This window comes from Podarcis cretensis (genome assembly GCF_951804945.1).
Source record: "Podarcis cretensis genome assembly, chromosome: 10".
NCBI lineage: Eukaryota > Metazoa > Chordata > Lepidosauria > Squamata > Lacertidae > Podarcis > Podarcis cretensis.
In genome coordinates this window covers 2,315,610-2,335,709 of record NC_137179.1, presented here as the reverse complement: position 1 = coordinate 2,335,709, position 20,100 = coordinate 2,315,610, and the positions used below count along the sequence as shown (strand labels likewise).

The window sequence follows — 20,100 nt, the reverse complement described above, 5'->3', positions numbered from 1 at the left end:
GTATTCCAAGTGTGGACACTTCATAAATTTGTACAATGGCATTATGACATTGGCAGTTTTAGCTTCGGTTCCTTTTCTGGAGATCCCTAGCATGGAATTCACCTCTTTCGCAGCATGTTCATTGAGTTCTCATTCCTGGCCAAACACCACCAGCTCAGACCCCATTTGTGTGTCCCAGCCCCATTTTGTTTGAACAATTCAGGGTCATTAGCAAACTTGACCACCTCACTTCTCCTATATCATTTATGAACAAGTTAAAATGCGCAGGTCCCAACACCGATCCTTGGGAGACGCCACTTCCTACTTCTCTCCATTTGGAGAACAGTCCATTTATTCCAACTCTCTGCTTCCTGCAACTTAACCGATTCCAGGTCTACAAGCAGACCTCTCCTCTTTTTCCTTGGCTGCTAAGCTTACTCAGGAGTCTTTGGCAAGGCATTTTGTCAAAAGCATTTTGAAAATTCAAGTCTTCTACATCCAGTGAACCACCTTTGTCTAAACACTCCTTGACACAAACTATTCTAAAAGGTTAAAGAGACCGGACTTGCCTTCTGGTTCTGCTTCAGCAAAGCTTGCTCTTATCAATGCTTGGTAATTCTGCCTTTCATAATGCTTTCTACCATTCTTTTCAGGAACAAAATGAACTGGACAGTCATTTCCCAGCCCCCCTAGATCCTGTTTGGTTTTTTAAAAATGTTACAGGGGTCAATCTTTGGAAAAAGCAACAGACTTTTTTTCTTAGAAAACCAGCAATTACACTCTTGGGTGGATAGCAGAAAAGCAAGGAGTGCTCTCCCTTGCCCAAATCACATTTCCTTGAAGATCCACCCCCTGCGCAAAGCTCTGCTGCATGTCAGGCTCCTCAGAGATAATAATAATAATAATAATAATAATAATAGTAGTAGTAGTAGTAGTAGTAGTGGTATTTATATCGCGCCCTCCCCAGCCAAAGCCGGGCTCAGAGCGGATAACAACAATAAAAGTAACACAGCATTCTGAAATCAATTCATTCTAAAATTAATTCAGAATCAAATTAATGGCAACCATCAGGCTAGAGTTCTGTGAGGATTACCGAAGGATGGGGTCAGACTGTGCCTTGGCCAAAGGCCTGGTGCAACAGCTCTGTCTTGCAGGCCCTGTGGAAAGATGTCAAGTCCCGCAGGGCCCTAGTCTCTTGTGACAGAGCATTCCACCAGATTGGGGCCACGGCCAAAAAAGCCCTGGCTCTGGTTGAGGCCAGCCTAACCTCCCTGTGGCCCAAGACCTCCAAGTTGTTTTTGTTTGAAGACTGTTAAGGTCCTCTGTGGGACATAACGGGAGATGCAGGTGTCCTAGTCATGATAGATTTCCTGCTTTGGGCATGTCCAGGACCTCTTGATCTCTGGGCAGATTTGGGGGCTAGCAGGAGGAGATTACCTGGACCACCCTAGGAAAGGCCAGCGATTTAGAGATAGGAGGTGCACATTCTAGAGAACTACCTGAGATGTCTGTCTCTTTGACGGGACAAGAAGAGAGTCTGAGGCCGCTGGGCTTCTGACTGCCATGAGGTAGCATCAGCTGTGGGCTCTGCAGACCACAACCACCCTACTCTCCTGTGTAGATTGTGTGCTTGTGTGTGTGTGCTTGTGTGTGTGTGTGTCTGTGTGTGTTCTGGTGTCTGAGGACTTCTCCCTCACCACTGCTTTCTCTCTCTCTGTCTCTCTCTCTCTCTGTGTGTCTGTCCCATTCTCTCTCTGCAGACTTTTCAGTAGTCTAGGAGAATTGAGCACCATTTCGCAGCGCAGCTCGGGCACCACCTACACCGTCCGTCCCGGCAGCCGCTACCCTGTGACCCGCCGCACCCCCAGCCCGGTAAAGCCCACACTGGATAGGACAGACCAGCTGAGCTCCGTGCGTCCCTACGGGCTCACCCCGCCCACCATTCTCAAATCTTCCAGCCTCTCCATCCCACACGAACCCAAGGAGGTGCGCTTTGTGGTGAGGAGCGTCAGCGCCCGGAGCCGGTCCCCGTCCCCCTCGCCTTCCTCGGGGGGGCCCCTGCACGCCCTCCACCCGCCTCGGCCCTTCATGCAGAAGCCCCTCCAGCTGTGGAACAAGTACGACGTCGGGGACTGGCTGGAGAGCATCAACCTGGTGGAACACCGGGACAAATTTGAGGACAACGAGATCGAGGGCACCCACCTGCCGGCTCTGACCAAGGAGGATTTTGTGGAGCTGGGGGTGACGCGGGTCGGGCACCGCATGAACATTGAGCGGGCGCTCAAGCAGCTGGTGGACAGCTGACCGTCCCGGGCGGCGCTGCTGGCCTCCTCCGCCGGGGCCGACTCCCTAGAGGGTGGGGTGGGGCATTTCTACCACTAGACTAGCAAACAGGAACCAAATGGCTTCTATTCTACTCTGGCCACTGCACTGACGGGCGGGGAACTGGTGAGCGCCGACTCTCTCTTTCCCTCTCTCTCGACACCCCAGGGTGGGCTGGGGTCCCTGGCATCCATGCAGTCAGAGCCACGATGCCTCAGGGAGCAGGAATGTTGCATGAAGATGCCCGGCCCTTTTGTTGGGCAAGTTGGGGAAACCTGGGCTGTACGTCTCTTGATGCACCTTTGCCCAAGAGCGTTGCTGCAGGGCGGGCTGTTACTGGGGGGGGGGGCAAGAAGGGGTGCTCCTCCCGAAATTTTGCACCCATGTGGAGCATGCTGGCCTAGGCTGGCAGGCAGGTGGCACAGAAGAGGGCTATTTAGCAGGACAGGAACCCATCGGTTTAGGTTCGCTGGGTTGAGGCAGGCGGAGATGGTGTCCCAGAAGAGCTCTTCGCTAGTGGCTCTGGGGTGGCTTCACTGGCCATTCCAAGCCAGGTGTGCATTTTGCAGGTACCAATAGACCATCATCAGTGGCTGTTCCCTGGGGATTCCTGGGAAGCCGAGCAGAGCGCTGGAGCTCTTGCTGGACTGCAGCTTCTGAGCAGGGACAGTGTTGGGACAGGCCCAGGGTGCACTCTCGGGGCATTGCCCTGGCCACCAGGAGTCCTGTTGGGAAGGGCAGGAAAGGAGACCTTTGCCCTAGGCTGAGTCAGCAGGCCTGTCTCCCCCACGCAACATGCATACATATTGCCCCCAAGAGGGTCATCTCATTGCCAGGAAGAGAAGAAGATTGATGTACTTTCAGAGAGAGAGAGAGAGAGGGAGAGAGAGAGCGCAACGTTCACACAGAGAGAGAGATGAAAAGGACCTGCCTTTTTGAGGACTCTGTTCCTTTTGCCCTGGGGAGAGGGGGACTGAAGTCGCATGGATAGGAAAGCATGTTTGGGGCATCCGAGGGAGGCAAGTGGGGAACCCAGCAGCTCCTACTTTGCCAACGTTCATGGGGGAGGGGGGGAGGTCACGTTTTCTCTGGGGGGTTGTCGTGGGGACGCGTCGAAGGGAGTCTCTATAATCTCTGTGCATTTCCATAGATCTGCTGGTGATCCAAGCGAGGAGATGCCAACGCCAGGGGATCTCGCCCACTCCGTCCTGGTCACTCATCTTTTGCATCTTTTTAATCAGCTATATATTTGAAAAGGAAAAAAAAAAAAGAACAAATATCTATATATCTATATCTCTATAGCCACCTTGTTTTGTTATGGTTTACTAAAGCTATATCTTGCTAGAAGAGGAGAGCCCTCGCTGCTCCTTCTTGCGACATTTATGGGAGTTTTTAGTGACTGACAATGAATGTGAAGAAGAAGAAGAAGAGAGAGAGAGTCTTTTTAAAAGCTCCTTTCAGGCGCTCTGAATTTTAAAGAATTGCCGGGGGTGGGGTGGGGGTGGGGTGATTTAAAAAAAAGACAACTTTGCACTTGGTTTTGGGGACACACCAAGTCTTCCATTCTTGCTGGGCAGAGCTGCAGGGCTGGTTCTGGGGAGTGGCCACACACACCCAAAAAAATGCCCCTGCCAATCTGTTCTTTGCTGGGGGGAGATAGATACACCTAACCCTTTAGCATTTCCTTCAAAGTGCCCTGGAAGTCCCTGCTGTGGTGGCGGGAAAAGTCCGAGGTGGAGCCGCACCTTTGGGAAAGTGATTAGGCTGTGGGTGGTCGCAAAGCCCCTTCCCCAAAAAACCCAGGCCCAGGTGCTGGAGGAGGCAGCAGAAGGGAAGCCCTCTGAACTGGGGCCAGGTAGGAGGGTCACTCTACCCATATCAAAACACCCTGGCCATCTGAGGATGGCACCAACACTCTTGCTGGTCTCTGCTAGTGAAGACTGCAAATGAGGGGGCTGGCACAGCTGAAACGAGGGGTTGTTGTCACCTGCGCAACTGGGTGCCTCTTATTGGTCCTTATGCACTCTGTCTGGCCCTAACTGCACAGCTGGAGGTGCAACTCTGCTCCCACCTAGAGGCGAGGCTGCCCTCAGCTGCCTTCCTCCTGCACACTGAGCTTGGAGGGGGACCCCACACTTTTCGCTGGCGACACACTTTTCATACTGCCTTCCCTCTTTGGGGCCTAGGAGGAGGGAAGGAGGGAGTGGGTAGCTCTTTAACGAAAGAAAGCCCACTCCCCCAGAGACGCTTCTGCTCCACCCGTGGGTGCTGATCTCCCTGTCCTTTATCATTCCACCGTGGCTCTTTTCCAACCCATGCGCCAAATGGCCCAGTCCATGCAAGAATGGTTGGGAATGGTTCCCCTCCAAAGAGGCTATGGGGCTTTGGGAAGCAGACTGCCAACCCCCGTGTCAGTTTCCTCTGTAAAAGGCATTACTTCTTCTGGTGCTAGAGGGGAGGAGAAGAGAAATCCTCGCCAACCCTCACACATCTCTGAACTTTTCTGAGTTTATTTCAGTAGAGGAGTGAGCAAGCTGTCAGAGAGCTGGCCCGTCTCCTCATCCCAGGGCATCCTCGCTTGCAAATTGCTCCTGCTGCTGGGCGAGGATGGGGTTGCTGTTCCAAGTTTCTTCTCTGTAGTCAAGGCTTAGGGCAGAGCCTGGGGGGCTTCTCCCTCTGCCCTTTCAGAGCAGGGCACTACCACTTGGCATTAAATACTTGCCTAGTAAAAGACAGTACCAAGTAGAACTGCTAATTTCTCTGGTGGGGAGGTCTGTGTGTGTGAGGGGAGGGGGAACCAACTCAACATCAGGAAGGAGCTCAACAGGTATTTGCACCTGTGTGGACTTCCGTGCCATAGAGCTCTTAAAAGCACAGGAGCCTCTTCTGAGCTTCAAGGGGGCTGTCAATTCTATCCACAGTGGCCCTTGCACAGTGATTGCCCCATCACTGCCTCCATAGCCATGATGGGAGGGAAGGCATTCGACTCACTTGAATGGGCAATGTGAATTGCACACTCTAGCTCGCTTCCTCCCTCTCACTCACACACTTTTTCACAATAGTGGGAAGTTAGGAAGATGGAACAATTGTGCTCCATCCAAAATTTCGAACCTTTCTAAACCAAATGAAACCCAACTTGCCAATGGAATATATCGTAACACAGAAAAGTTTGACTTAACACAGGTGGTGGTTCCCCCCCACACACACCCGCTGCCACCACCCCACTTCTCAAAGTTATGTGTGGGCTTTTTTTTGTCTGTGTTTGCCTTAGCTACACATTTCACTTTTTCACATCTGATTTCTAAAGAGCACATTTGAGAAAAGGGAATATGAATTGACCTGGTATATCTAATCCTTCCAGGCTTGTTCCCAGACTGTAACCTGTCTTGCACACCTGCTATAAGCTGAATCATGCCTTCTGCTACCCACAGCATTATCCGAGCACAGAGCATAAGCACCATCTTGCACATCATGCTCCATCACCTTAGTGCTGAATAGTCAAGTGTTTATAGCACCACCTTCTGTGTGGGTATCGAGAAGCAAATCCCACTGTGTTCATTAGAGCTTACTCCATGGTGTGTTTAGGATTGCGGAATTAGTCCGGTGTCAGTTTCTCCTTTTCAAACAACAGGACATTGAGCTATGAAATGCAAAGCCACATCGCCCAGCCCTGAGAACTACCAGCCCACAAAGCACCAGGTCAGTGTTGCCATCTCTGTCAATCCATAATCTTGACAACTGACGCCCTACTTTGTTTGGAGTAAAACAGAAGTTTGGAAGAGAATTGGAGTAATTCATGTAGGAAGATAAGGCTATTGGTGGCGTGTAGTCATCATGGCTCTGCTCTGCTCCTGCAGTTGGAGGCAGCAATGCTTCTGGACACCGTTTGCTGGAAACCGTGGGAGGGGAGAGCACTCTTGCACTCTGCCCCTGCTTTCGGGCTTGCCAATGGGGCATCTTGGTGGCCACTGTGAGAACAGGATGCTGGACTAAATGGGCTACTTGCCTAATCTGACAGGGCTCATCTTCCATTCTTACAATCTAGGCAGGAGAGAGTTCCACAAACGGGGCATTGCAAGGTGGCCCTGATCCAAGGCATGGCCAGCGTCACCTCTGACGTTGCTAAAACCTAGAACAATTTTGTTGTGGAGAGTCCTAACCTGGTGCTGTCCAGAGGCCTTGGACTCTAACTTGGCATCCTACGGCAGCACTGGTGGGGCTAGTTGTAGTCCAAAACATCTGGAAAGCACAAGGATAAGGAAGGCTGCCATAAAGCACAAACATACGCTGTGTTCCAACATCCCACCATCATATATTGTTTTCTGGTGCTGCCACTACCAGATCATACCGTCTTAACATTGGTTTGCCATTGGCATTGGCATTCATTGCGAAACTGTCCTCGAATACCCAGCTGTGGAATGACAATAACCCATATACATTGCCTTGGTCTACCTAACTCTTGCATCATCTGATATGTTCTCCATGCATGCCTTGCTACGCTTCCCAAGCCCTTTACATTCGCATACTCTAGCATGCGAATATACTGCAACTCGAGGGTTTTGCAGGTGGCACCTCATGAAGCAATTCTCTCTCTCTCAATGCCTTCTCCGGTTTCCGTTTGCATTTAAAGGTGGACCTACCTGAGTCCCACTTGCCAAAATGAGACGTCAACCAAAGCACAGCCATCCTTTGAAATGTGCACTTCTACAAATTTTGCAACGTAGTTCTCCAACCAAGTAATGTGTGTCAAGATGTATGTTCTAGGGTAAAGCATGCATAAAACGTGCTTGCTATGCATAAAATAGCATGAGAAAATTTGAGGGGGAATCGTATACAAAAATGTGTTTGTTAGGAGAAATTTGCACTATAACGCTGGTGAATTTTCATGCATACTTTGTTACTTTAAAAAAGAAAAAAAAGAAAAGGCATGATTGAGAGATTTGCTCATTCCCTAGTCCTAACCCACCTTCATGCTTTACCAGTGTCTCATTGATCCTGCTCCACCCCCAAACCCCTCCCCTCACCGTCAGGCCACCCACCACTTCCCTGACCAGAAGGTGCCTCTCTGCCTTCCACATTGATGCAGGACAAGCATGTTCTGAGAAGGTCCTCTGCTCCCATCACAGCACTACAGAGATCTGGAGAATGGCAGCACAGAAGGTCAAGTGCTCTCCTCTCCCACCATACCCTGCTCTTGCCTACTTCCGTCCACCCCAATAACTCACCCTGGTCCCCACATCACCTTTGCCTTCACAGTTGAGTTACATGCCAACCCATTTAATGCCCAACCTGGCCATCTGTCATGAATGCTTTCGTTGACATTCCTGCATCACAGAGGGGGGACTAGAGGATGCTTTGTGTCCCTCCCAATGTTTCAGTGCTATGATCATGTGAGGGGATTGTTTCTGCTGCCTTGAAAGCCAGAGATGGCATTTGCTTCTCTAAGACACCCCAGGTGCACAGTATTTCCTCAGAGGCAGCCAGCTTGGTTGCTTCCTTCTAATGTCTCGTACCAGTTGCTGGAAACTGCAGGAGGGAAGAGTCCTACTTGATGGTTTCCTGCAGGCATCTGATTGGTCACTGTGAGAACAGGATCCAAGACTAGGTGGGCCATTGGCCTGAGTCAGTAGACCTGTGGTCTCATGCCTGGTAATCCTATAGAAATGAGTGCCAGCTCCAGGTAATAAGGGGGCACCAACCATCCCATTCCCGGCTCTTTCCTTCTGGCTTCTGCTCCATTGCGCTGCTCAGTCCCGCCGCATGCTTGCCGTCCAACTGCAAGCCAACATTTTCCTCCCATCATCTCCACCCTTCAGCCCAGCTAGAACCCCTCATGTGGGCAGAGAAACTGCAACCATTTTCAGCCCGCTGCTCTAGGATGGCTATGGCCGCCTCACTTGGTGGAAACTGACTTCCATTCTACTGCCACCACCCTACTCCCTCCCTCGTGGTATCTGCCGCCCGTGAGACCGGTTGGAGTCTCTCTGGTTGTCTATTTGCCTGAGTGCAGGTGCCTTGTTGCAGCCCGTGGCTGCCGTGGGCTCTGGGTCTCTGTCCCTTCTGCAGCTGCTTCTGGGACGACATGAGGAGACCCTGCCCACCCACCTACCTGCACACAGCCTCATCCCGCAGATGGAGGCTTGAAGACTGCAGAACGGAACTTGTCTGCAGGAAGTTCACTCCAGGACTGGGAAAGCTGGACGCCTTCTTGCTTCCTTCCTCAGGAAAGCCCTCTGACCCTGCAACGCTTCTGCCCCCTCTTCATGAGGGCTGGAGAACCTCAGGGCTCTTGCTTCCTGCTGCTCCTCTCGAAGGCCAGCTGAGCCTCCCCTTGGGCGGAGGCTGCTCAGCTTCTTCCCCACTAAGCAGCTGCAGCCGTAACTGTGTTTGTGAACACTGCGTGATCCCCTCAATGCACAGCCTGAGGCCTTGCGCCATTGGCCATGGGGACACCACGGCTAAGTCCTGGTCAGGCATAGCACAAAGGAAAGTGATACCCAACCGAAATCCTGCACCTGCCACATTGTAACCTGATTCTGAACCCCTTCTTGATACTGGTTGCTGTCCACCTCATTGTGAAGACATTAGAATCCGATGTAGACCACCTAAGAAGGTCAGAAGAAGCCTTTTGGATCAGGCCAATGGCCCATCTTAGTCCAGCATCCTCTTCTCACGGGGCCCAGAAACTTCCCTGTGGGGGAGACCAGGAAGCAGGACCCAAGGGCAAGAGGGCTCTCCTCTTCCATGGTACCCAGCAACCTTGGGTGCCTAGTCCAGAATGTGCTCTCGTAAGGTAGCAAATAGGGAAACACAATGGTGAGTTTTGAGCCGCTGAAGGCAAGGGCTGAAGGAGACTGAATCATTTCATCCCTCCTTACATTCTTGAATTGAACTCCCGGCTCTCCCACTGACCCCAAACAACGTAGAGTCCAAATGCTTGGCGAATTTTACCTGCCAAATCCTATGGGAACATTTCAAAAAGGCCTCCCCTTTTTGCAAGATTAATACCCCTGAAATAAATGCCCCCCAGAGTTTTGGCTGTCTCAGGCTGAAACCCCCTTTGCGCGTTTCCCATGGAGTAAGCCCTACTGAAGTCACTGGGACTTGGGTCCGAGTCAACATGCATAGCTGTGCACCGATCCTCCAGCAGGTTAGAATCATGGTTTCAGACTTGGTGACGTGTCTTCAAGGTTGTTTAGAGTGAACCCCTCAGTTCTTCACATTCTCCTCATTTTCACTCTTTCATTTGCACAGTTGGGAAGGTTAAAGGCTCCATCTCCCTCCACTCATGATGGGACATTGCTCATCGTTTGACTCTGTGTTAAAGTCATTGAAACTCAGCTCCTAAAGTAGGGCCATTGCATCTAGCAAATGGAAGCTCTGGTCAGCTGAGCTCTGTCTGGCCGTGAGCACAAAAGGTGTCTTGCGGGGGAAAGGGGTGTCTCTCTGAACCAGTCCCTTTTGATCCGGCCATAGTTAAAGGGTAAAACGCCACTTCAAGCCAAATGGGTATAAATAATAACATTGTTATTAAATTATTAAGACAGTTTTATGGGCTGGAACTTCACTCGCCTGGGTGGGAAACAGCGTCCTTCTCCTGCCGTTGCCTCCAGCAGGAGCGAAAGATCGGGGGCACAAGGCCCTCTTCTCCTTTGATGGGGGAAGACCTAAAAAATTCAAATGGTCCCATCATCAAATGAAAAGGGCCAGGGAGAACAGCCAGAGGCAGCAACTGTTCTTGGAAGACCCCTTGCTTCCCAGGTCTCCCTTGTAGAGCCAGGCTGCTTTTAGGTGGGCTTGGAAAACCAAGGCTGCATCCAATATGGAGTTTTCCCACTTTTGTCTTGGCAAGAGGGGTTGACAGGAGATGGAAGTTGTGGCCTGAGATGGGAGACAAAAGGAAGAAAGTGTCCCATGGAGCCGCAGGCTCTGCCTCGAGTTCCTTGTTCCGTGGCCTCATGAGTCCCTTGTGAGTCTCGTGCCACGTAAGCGGGAAGAAACGCTTTTGTGCTGTTCCTTTCCCATGTACTCCCTCCAAGATGGCAGCTCTGCCAGAAGGAACCATTTTGCATCTGCAGAGGCCCCTGACAGCTCAGTGGCTTGATGTTCCCTCCCTGTTTCATTCCCAGCTGAAGCAAAAGGACCCTTTGACTGGTCTCTGTTTGTAGATAGATCTGTCTGGAATTTATTCTGCCCTCCTGGGTGAGGTGACCCCAAATCTCTCTCTCCAGAGCATTCCATTCCAAAAAGCCATTTCGGGGAAGGCAGGAAAAGAGAGCCTGACTAGGACATCTTGAGGGTGAGGGTTGTCCTGAGAACCAACACAACCCCCCCTCCCCAGTATGCAGCAGTGGGGAGGGGGCCCCAGGAGGCGATAACAACAGCTGCACACGGAGCTAACTGTGATTTCTCATTGGCTTCTCAATGACTTTTGTTACCTTCTGTACAAAATTAGGGACAAGGGTTTTCGTTTTTTTGCTCTGGAATATTTTTATTTCATTTTCAGGGTGTTGGGTTTCTGGTCCCGACTCAAAATCCATCAACCCTCCCACCCACCCAACTCGCCATTATCCCCACCCGTCCGAGGTGAGACGCTGTTTTGGCTGCTGCCCCGAAACTTAAGGGCGGTTTTGAATTTCCCGCCCCTGGAAAAACCCACCCACGTCCGCAGAAGAGGCACACCCACCCTCACCCAAAGCAGCCCCCGGTCTCACCCTCCCCTGTCTGTCACCCCACCCACCCACCCACCCACCTGTGCCCTTTGGTTTCTTTGATTGTTTTTTATTGACAGGGTCTCTTTGAATTCACCCCTTATTTTATATGGATTTATTGAGGAGATCTCTCCTTCCGCAGAGTAAGGGAGTGGGGAGGGAGCTCACACACCTCCTGACCCCTGACCTTGTGATACGCCCCCCACACAGAGAGATCTATGTTTCTTATATTATTATTATGATGATTATTATTATGACAATTATTATTATGTAATAAATTTATAAGAAATCTATTGGCTGCTTCTTAGCTCTTTGTTCCGTCAAGGGGAGAAGGAATATAATCCTGCGTGTTTTGTACCTTGGATGAGGTGCAGTCGAAGGGGTCATCCTAAATTTGCAAATACATCTATGCAGACATTGAGACAGTGTGGTGTAGTGGTTAGAGTCAAGTGGACTACCAGGGCCTGGTGCAAATCCCCCCACTCAGCCATGATGTTTCCTGGGTGGCGTTGGAGGCCAGTCGCTGCCTCTCAGCCTAGCCTACTTCACAAGGTTGTTGTGGTGACCAGTGTGAAGACAGGCATGTCCAAAGTCTGTTTTGGGGGCCTGCCAATTGGTTTAATCTGGCCCCTGTGGCAGTTTCCTTCCTGGGGTAAAATCCTAAAAAACCGTCAACAACTTCAACCCTAAAAAAGCTCAACAACTTCAATCCTAAAAAATGGTTAACAACTTTGGTTGGCCCTCACGGCCCTTCACTTCATCAAATCTGGCCCTCTTTGAAAAAAGTTGGGACACCACTGACCTAGGAGACCAGGGTTTGAATGTCCACTTGGACATAAAGCTCCCACTGGGTGACCTTGTTGATAGCCACTGCCTCCCAGCTTGGCCTACCTCAAAGCAGAGTAGCTTTGGGGGTTAATTGGGATGGGGGGGCAGAGTCATGCATGCCCCCTAGAGCTCCACAGAAATGGAGAGACTATAAACAGAAATCCAATACAGAGTCAACGCCTTATGACAGCCTTTCTCAACCTGTGGGTCCCCAGATGTTGTTGAACTACAACTCCCATCACCCCTAGCTAGCAAGGCCAGAGCTCAGGGATGATGGGAGTTGTAGTCCAACAACATCTGGGGACCCACAGATTGAGAACCGCTACCTTATGAGGAATGGTTGAGGGAGATGGGTCTGTTTCACCTGGAGAAGAGGCTGAGAGGTGATGTGATAGCCATCTTCAAATATCTGAAGGGCCGACCCGTGGAAGACACAGCAGGCTTTCTGCTGCTCCGGAGGGTAGGATCTGAACCAATGGGTGGAAATTACAAAGGAGATTCTGACCAAACATTAGGAGGAACTTCCGGGAGGTAAGAGCTGTTTGCCTGTGGACCGGACTCCCTCAGCTGGTGCTGGACTCCCTTTCATTGGAGGATTTTAAGCAGAGGTTGGATTGCCACCTGTCAGGAATTATTGAGTTGTAATTTCTGCATTGCTGGGGGGGGGGTTGGACTAGATGACCCTTTGGGTTCCCTTCTACGATTGCTTCTTCTGCTATTTTGTTAGGCTGGTTTGTGGTCTGAAGGCTTGGGCAGCAACCCTCATGGAAATGCAAGGCTCCAAGATGAATCTTGCATTCTCTCCAGTGACAAACTCTGCACGAGCCAGGATTGCTTCAGACATGACCTCCCAGCTGCAAACAAAAGATTCAGAGTCTGTTGTGCAGGTCTTTCAGATGTGCTTCCTGTTCCTTACTCGGCAGTAGCAACAGGTACTTCCAGCAGTGAGTAGTTTAGCACTGCAGTTCCCTCTTTGACCTAAAAAGATCATTGTGACCTCTCTGGTCAATATGAACTAGCAGCTTGCAGACACATACACAGAGCGCTGTCAAACTCGAGAGCAAAGCAGGGCTGCACATATTAGCAGCAGGGTTTTCAGAGAAGGCTGTCTTCCCCAAGCTGGGGCTTTCTGTTTTGAACCACGTTCCATCAGCCACGGGCAGCATGGCCATATGATGTGGCCACTGATAGGTACTATAAATTCAAAATATGCAGAGGAAGGTCTGTGCAGAGATGGCCTGAGGCCGGAGCCTTGCTAGAATCAAGTTATAAACCAGCGCTTTTTTCTGGGGGTACACGGGTACATATACCCCAAAACATTTTGTGAATCCTTGTCCTTTTGTTCATTTACTGTATTTATTTCCCCTGATGTGAACTATAAAATTGTGATTTTCTTGAGTCAAAATGAGAGTACCCCTGAACAGCATCTCCACCCCCATCATTGTTGGTGCTGACCTTGAAAGCCCTAAATGCCCTCAGTCCAGTATACCTGAAGGAGCGTCTCCACCCCCATCGTTCTGCCCGGACACTGAGGTCCAGCTCCGAGGGCCTTCTGGCGGTTCCCTCATTGCAAGAAGCCAAGTTACAGGGAACCAGGCAGAGGGCCTTCTCGGTGGTGGCACCCGCCCTGTGGAACGACCACCCACCAGATGTCAAAGAGAAAAACAACTACCAGACCTTTAGAAGACATCTGAAGGCAGCCCTGTTTAGGGAAGCTTTTAATGTTTGATGCATTACTGTATTTTAATCTTTTGTTGGAAGCTGCCCAGAGTGGCTGGGGAAGCCCAGCCAGATGGGCGGGGTATAAATAATAAATTATGAGGAGGAGGAGGAGGAGGATGACATAAGAAGAGGCTGCTGGATCTGACCAATGGCCCAGCTGGTCCAGGATCCAGCCAGATGCTTGTCATGGAGAACCACAAGCAGGATCCAAGCACAAGAGCCCTCTCCTTTCTATGGTTCTCCAGAAGCATTGTGGCTAGAAGCCATGGGTAGCCCTCTCCTCCTCCAGGATTTTCTCTCACCCTCTTTTAAAGTCTTCTAGTCTGATGGCCATCACTGTCTCAGGTGTGAGAGAATTCCATAGTTTAACTAGGCATTGCATAAAGAAGAACTTCCTCAAAATCTGTCCTGAATCTTCATTGGACATGTCAGTGTTTGAAAAAGAAAAAGTTCTGACCTCCTTTTTACTCCTTTGCCTTGTCCTCAGACCTTAGTTGGCACAAAAGAGTCTTTGAGAAAGAGTATTCTTGCAGAGTATTGCTGTTTTTATTCTTAAAAAGTCTTCTCCAACCACGACCGACAGCTTTTTACACACACCAAACGCAAGCAGCTTTCTACCATCCAACCAACCCACACCAAACACTAACATTGACCACTCTATATATGCAGGTACAAATTGTTGCATTGCAGGCCGCTGACTCATGCTTAGTTATTTTAGCATTAAAGAAACAGCGGCCAATTTTTAGCTGTGGCAGGACACCCAAGAGGGAGGGGAAACTTGCACTTCCCCAATGTCATCCTCCAGCATCAGGGTTGACCTTGCGGAGTCCCAGTATACCTGAAGGAGCGTCTTCATCCCCATCGTTCAGCCCGGACACTGAGGTCCAGCTCCAAGGGCCTTCTGGCGGTTCCCTCATTGTGAGAAGCCAAGTTACAGGGAACCATGCAGAGGGCCTTCTCGGTGGTGGCACCCGCCCTGTGGAACGCCCTCCCACCAGATGTCAAAGGGAAGAACAACTACCAGACTTTTAGAAGACATCTGAAGGCAGCCCTCTTTAGGGAAGCTTTTAATGTTTAATAGATTACTGTATTTTAATATTTGGTTGGAAGCTGCCCAGAGTGGCTGGGGAAGCCCAGCCAGATGGGCGGGATATAAATAATAATAAATAATAAATAATAAATAATAAATAATAAATAATAAATAATAAATAATAAATAATAAATAATAAATAATAAATAATAAATAATATCCCTCTTTCCTGGAGTGATCCGTTCTCTTGCTCCCTCCTATGCTCAGGTTGTTGTTATCGCTGCTGCTGCTATTGGCACCCATCTGTTTTGAGAGTCAATGAGGTGCAGCATGCACTATGGCTGCAGGCACTGGTAACTTATAACTGCTTCCTCCTGCTTTGGTTCTGCTGTCTTAACAGCACTGAAGTGACCTCCCTAGGACTCAAGGCTGGTGTCTGAGGAGGACTGGACTGAGCAGGGTGTTGATTTTGCAGTGTCCCAAGCACAGCGGAATGATGAGGAGTACGTGCCACATACTCTATATTACTTTATTTACACTTCAAAGCTGGTAGATTACAGAAAAACATCTTGCCTCTGCCGGAGCAGAGAAAGCATCCTCTCTCCTCTAAAGCACGGAGAGAACACAGGGTGAACAGTGAAAAACAGGAAACCAGTGTACGTCACATCCAGTCTCCTTTCCCGTAAGAAACTCCAACAGCAATTGACTGTGGAATGTAAACACCTGTCTCGTGACAAGCACTTTCGCTGCACAGTGAAGGAAGCAGAAACCAACATCCTCCCCCTTTCTGTGAACATCACTGGGCAGCGTGTTCGTACAATATCAGTACAAACCCAACTTCTGCACATAGGTACAGTGTTGATCCCTTGATACAATTTTGGACAATACATCAGCAGGAATTTCATTACCTGGCATATAGGACACCGTTACGAGTCCCTTCTGAATACGTTCCCTAGCATGTTGCAGCTTCAATTGCAAGTGCTTCGTGCTTTGCTTACAACCTTCAGAATTCAGCAAAGCCAAACATGCTTTGTTGTCCTGGTAAACCTGGATTGGACATTTGACAGGAATTTTCATGTCTTTGCACAATTGTAACAACCATTCACAATCCTTAAGTGAATAAGACAGTGCATTCAGTTCAGCTTCACAAGTACTTAAGCTAACTGTTGTTTGCTTCTTGCATGACCAATCAAATAGACCCTGATTGTACATATAGCAAACTCCAGACGTGCTTTTCCTGTCTGTAGTGTCACTTCCAAAACTTGCATCTGCAAATATCTCAAGACCACCAGACTTCTGATTGTTAAATCTCAGTCTGTAATGCATAGTGCCTTTCAAATAGCGCGCTACGCGTTTCAGAGCTTTCCAATCCTTAACAGTAGGATTGTTGACTTGTCTGCTTAGCAAATTACAGCTAACAGCAATGTCAGGTCTTGAACATCTGGCAATGAAGTTTAGCTTGCCTAGCACACTTCTGTACAGTGTAGTGTCAGAAAATGCTTCTTCAGTGTCATCTACCTGATAACCTGTTGTCATCGGTGTGTCTACAGGGTTAGCATCCATCAGGTTTAGTTTGCTTAACACATCAGCAATTTTCCGTGACTGGTGTACTAGAATGTTACCATCTTGATCTCTTTCTATTTCCAGAGATAGGTAGTTGTTTACCTCACCAAGATCTTTCATGTCAAAGTGCTCTTTCAGTTGAGCTAGGGCGTTATTGTACATTGTGACATCATCCCAAAAGAATAAAAGATCATCAACATAAAACAAGCAATACAGCTTCTTTTGCCCCTCCTCTTTGACAAATACACATGGATCAGCTTTCCCTTGCTTAAAACCTAGAGAAAACAATACTTCAGTGAGTTTAGTATGCCAACACCGTGCACTTTGTTTGAGACCATAAAGGGACTTCTTCAGAGCACAAACAAATCCCTGTTTTACCTGTACGCCATCAGGTGGAAGCATATAAAGTGATTCATCTAGAGATCCGTACAGAAAAGCTGTATTCACATCGTGGTGACTAATGTGTAGATTCTCCTCTGCAGCTAGCTTGAGCATAAGCCTAATGCTCTCATACCTCACTGTGGGTGAGTAGGTCTCGTGATAGTCTTCACCTGGTACCTGTGCAAAACCTCTGGCTACCAATCTGGCTTTGTGTCTGACTATCTTGCCATTTTGATCAGTCTTCGCTTTGAAGACCCATTTGCTTCCAAGCAGTTTCATTCCTGGAACTACTGGAACAAGGTCCCATGTTTTGTTCCTTTCTAAGGAATCAAGCTCAGCTTTCATGGCATTTAACCATGGCTCAGCTTCCTTTGAATCCAAATCCTGGATTTCTTGGAAACTTGAAGGTTCAAATACCTTCTTGGAGCTTTTAACAGCTGTTACTGCTATCTTGGCAAACTCATCAGCAAATCTCTTTGGAGGTCTGCCTTTTGTGGCTCTTTGTGACCTGCAAATTAGCCTTAAGTCTTCAACACTCTCCTCTTCCTTCTTAGGAGAAAAGTGACCTACTGTGAACAATGGTTCCTCCAATTCTTGATCAGAGCTTTCAGAGGGTCGCATAGAGGCTTTCGCACTCTTGAAATCCTCTGAATCACCCGATTCAGTTTCAGACTCAGAATCAGAACCTTCATCAGTGGGTGTGGGTTGCCCTCTCGCAAAGTCCATTCTGCCATGGCGAGCGAGGACTAGACAAATCGTGTTGAATTCCTTTCTCAGACAGAAAAGCTTCAAACTGCTGAGAAGTGAATTCCCCCCCGCGATCAGTGAAAATAATTTTCATCTTCTTACCATGCACATTTTCCAACCAAGCACAGAATTCCTTGAACCTTGGAAAAGCCTCTGATTTCTGCTTGAGATTGTACACATAAATATACCTGGAAAATGCATCAATGAGAACCATGAAGTACCTGTTTCCACCCAAAGAGGGCGCTAGTGGTCCAACCAAATCAGCATGAACAATTTGGTATGGTTCTGTAGCTTGCCTACTAGACACCTTACCTTTCGCAGCCATTTTCACCTTGTTTGCTGCGCATGCCTTGCACTTCATGTGGTACCTGCAGGGTTTAATAGTCATACCAAGGCAGGCATTTTAGATACTGCCTCAAAATTCAAATGACCAAATTTTCGATGAAAATCATGAATACATTCTGCATGCAAACTTTTGTTAGAACCTGCAATGCAACAAGTGTCATCCTGCACAACATCATCATAATACAAAACATACAAACGATCAACATATTCAGCATGCAATACATAATCATTTTTCTTTGTGATGATGCACTTTTTGTTCTTAAAGGAAACGTCAATTTTCCGCTCATTCAGCTGTCCAACGCTGAGCAGATTATGTTTGGCATCTGGTACATAAAGCACATCCTGTATCGATAAGTCCAAACTGTGAAGAACAACAATTCCGTAGCCTTTACTGGGGATTGTGTGGTCATCCGCCTGGTGAATCGCACCTTCCTGCGGTGTAAAAGACACGAACAGTCGCTTATCGTTGCACATGTGGTGCGTTGCAGCCGAATCAACAACGAAGAAAGATCTAGACGTCTTCTGGACCTTTGCAACCTCTGGAGTGAAGCGTGAGACCATTGCCTTGTGCTGCGTTGTCCTGGACACCGGACCTTTGCCTTTGCTCTGGCCTTTTCCACGCGATGAGCTTCCACTGCGCTGCGCTGTCTTTGCCCTGGGATATTTGCATTCCCTCTTCATATGGCCTAGAAGTCCACACGAGTAGCATTTCACTGCCTTCAAAGCTTTGGCGCCATCTGGTGGTTCCACTGCACTCTGGGATGACGTCTGTGAAGACTCCCCCTTACCCATGCAGCTATCACCCTGGCGGTCTGCTTTTTTCTGAATCATGGCAGTATCACAAGCTACTCTGAGCTGAGCATGTGGCTGATTGGCATCAGATTCCCCATTTGCATCAGCCAGCCTTCTGCAGCTAGCCATCATGACTCTGGCATTAGCCTTCTGCATCATCTCTGCTGCATTAAATCAAGCTGCTTTATACAAGCTGTGTCTGTGCTGCTTCAAGCCTCATTCCAAAGGCAAGTTCAAAAGTGCTTTCTCTCTGCTGCCTTAAATCAAGCTGCGTCACTGCTGCAGCTGCTTTATTCCAAAAGCACTTTTAAAAGTTACTTTCGGTTTCCCCAGCATAGGAGCTTGTTCCGCCTTTGCCTGTGCCCGGCAAAATGGCCATAAAAGTTCAAAGTCCAGCCATAAAGCCATTAAATAGAAGCTGGCAGGCTGCCCGGAGCATGAGCAACATACCTCTCATCAATCATCCTGACGCACAGAGATATCGTCCGATCCATCCCTCTGCATTCCGATCCGACCTCTAGGCCCATAACCATGAATGTTGATTTTGCAGTGTCCCAAGCACAGCGGAATGATGAGGAGTACGTGCCACATACTCTATATTACTTTATTTACACTTCAAAGCTGGTAGATTACAGAAAAACATCTTGCCTCTGCCGGAGCAGAGAAAGCATCTTCTCTCCTCTAAAGCACGGAGAGAAACACTGTGAGAACAGTGAAAAACAGGAAACCAGTGTACGTCACATCCAGTCTCCTTTCCCGTGAGAAACTCCAACAGCAACTCTGACTGGAATGTAAACATTGTCTTGTGACAAGCATTTCGCTGCACAGTGAAGAGAGCAGAAACCAACACAGGGATGGTGGGAGCCACCCATTCCCCCGATCCTGAATCTTCCCAGGAGCAGGAGGACTGCATAGATTTGGAACAGTGGTTTGCAGAGGGGCATAGTTTGGAAGGCAGAAGCTGGGAAATATGGGCTGGGGAACAGCTAGGAGAAGAAACACTGGAAGAGACAGGGTTAACGGATTCACAGTTGTTGGACAGCATTCCTCCACCGCCCTCCCCAAGGTTGAGAAGGGCTCAGAAAGTCTCGGAACAGAAAGTGCAGAGGGTACAAGCTCAGGTTACAAGACGTAGGAGTGACATAGATTAATAGGGATGGAGGGGGTGTAGACCTTAATTGGGAGCACCGCCATTTCTAGGGAGACACGGTCTTTTGCCTCTCACTGTGATTATTAAAGAATCTAACTGGTAAAATGTTGCTTTCATTTGATCCTCTTAATTACTGCCATGGGGGAGGAAGCCTGAGAGCTGGGCAGTGTGTCTGAAGTCCCTGGGCTGCCCAAATGACAAGACCCCCACCCTTTTGGGCTCGCTGATGTGGTCGAAAGAAAACAGAGCAATGGCACCAGCTTGGCTGCAGGACGTGCCAGAAGGGGGCGTACAAGGTGCCAAATTTGGGACTCCACTCCCCTCAGGTTGTATATATGCGGAAATAAAACCATACATCCTAAAGACGTCACAGTCTGAAACACACCTTTGTTCCAAGGAAAACAAACCCTGGATGTAAGTGCCGTGAACTCCTGGACTCTCTCACCACCCACAGATCAGGGTGATGCATAACAATAAATAAATATATTTTAAAAAAACCAACAACAAGACAGAGCAGACCAGGCACGACC

At 48.9% G+C, this 20,100-nt stretch overlaps 1 protein-coding gene across 11 annotated transcripts in view; it reads left to right on the top strand.

The window, feature by feature from the left end:
• Positions 1-11,305, top strand: part of SHANK3 (SH3 and multiple ankyrin repeat domains 3) — a 494,453-nt gene extending 483,148 nt beyond the window's left edge. For 7 of the 11 annotated variants that reach the window (XM_079992132.1, XM_079992131.1, XM_079992134.1 and 4 more), the window contains one exon: positions 1,740-11,305. In XM_079992132.1, coding sequence (XP_079848258.1) covers positions 1,740-2,283 — 544 coding nt within the window. In that variant the 3' untranslated portion in view covers positions 2,284-11,305. The remainder of the gene's footprint in view (positions 1-1,739) is intronic. The other 4 variants (XM_079992135.1, XR_013842778.1, XR_013842779.1 and 1 more) reach the window with 4 other exon arrangements.
• The last annotated feature ends 8,795 nt before the right edge of the window (positions 11,306-20,100 follow it).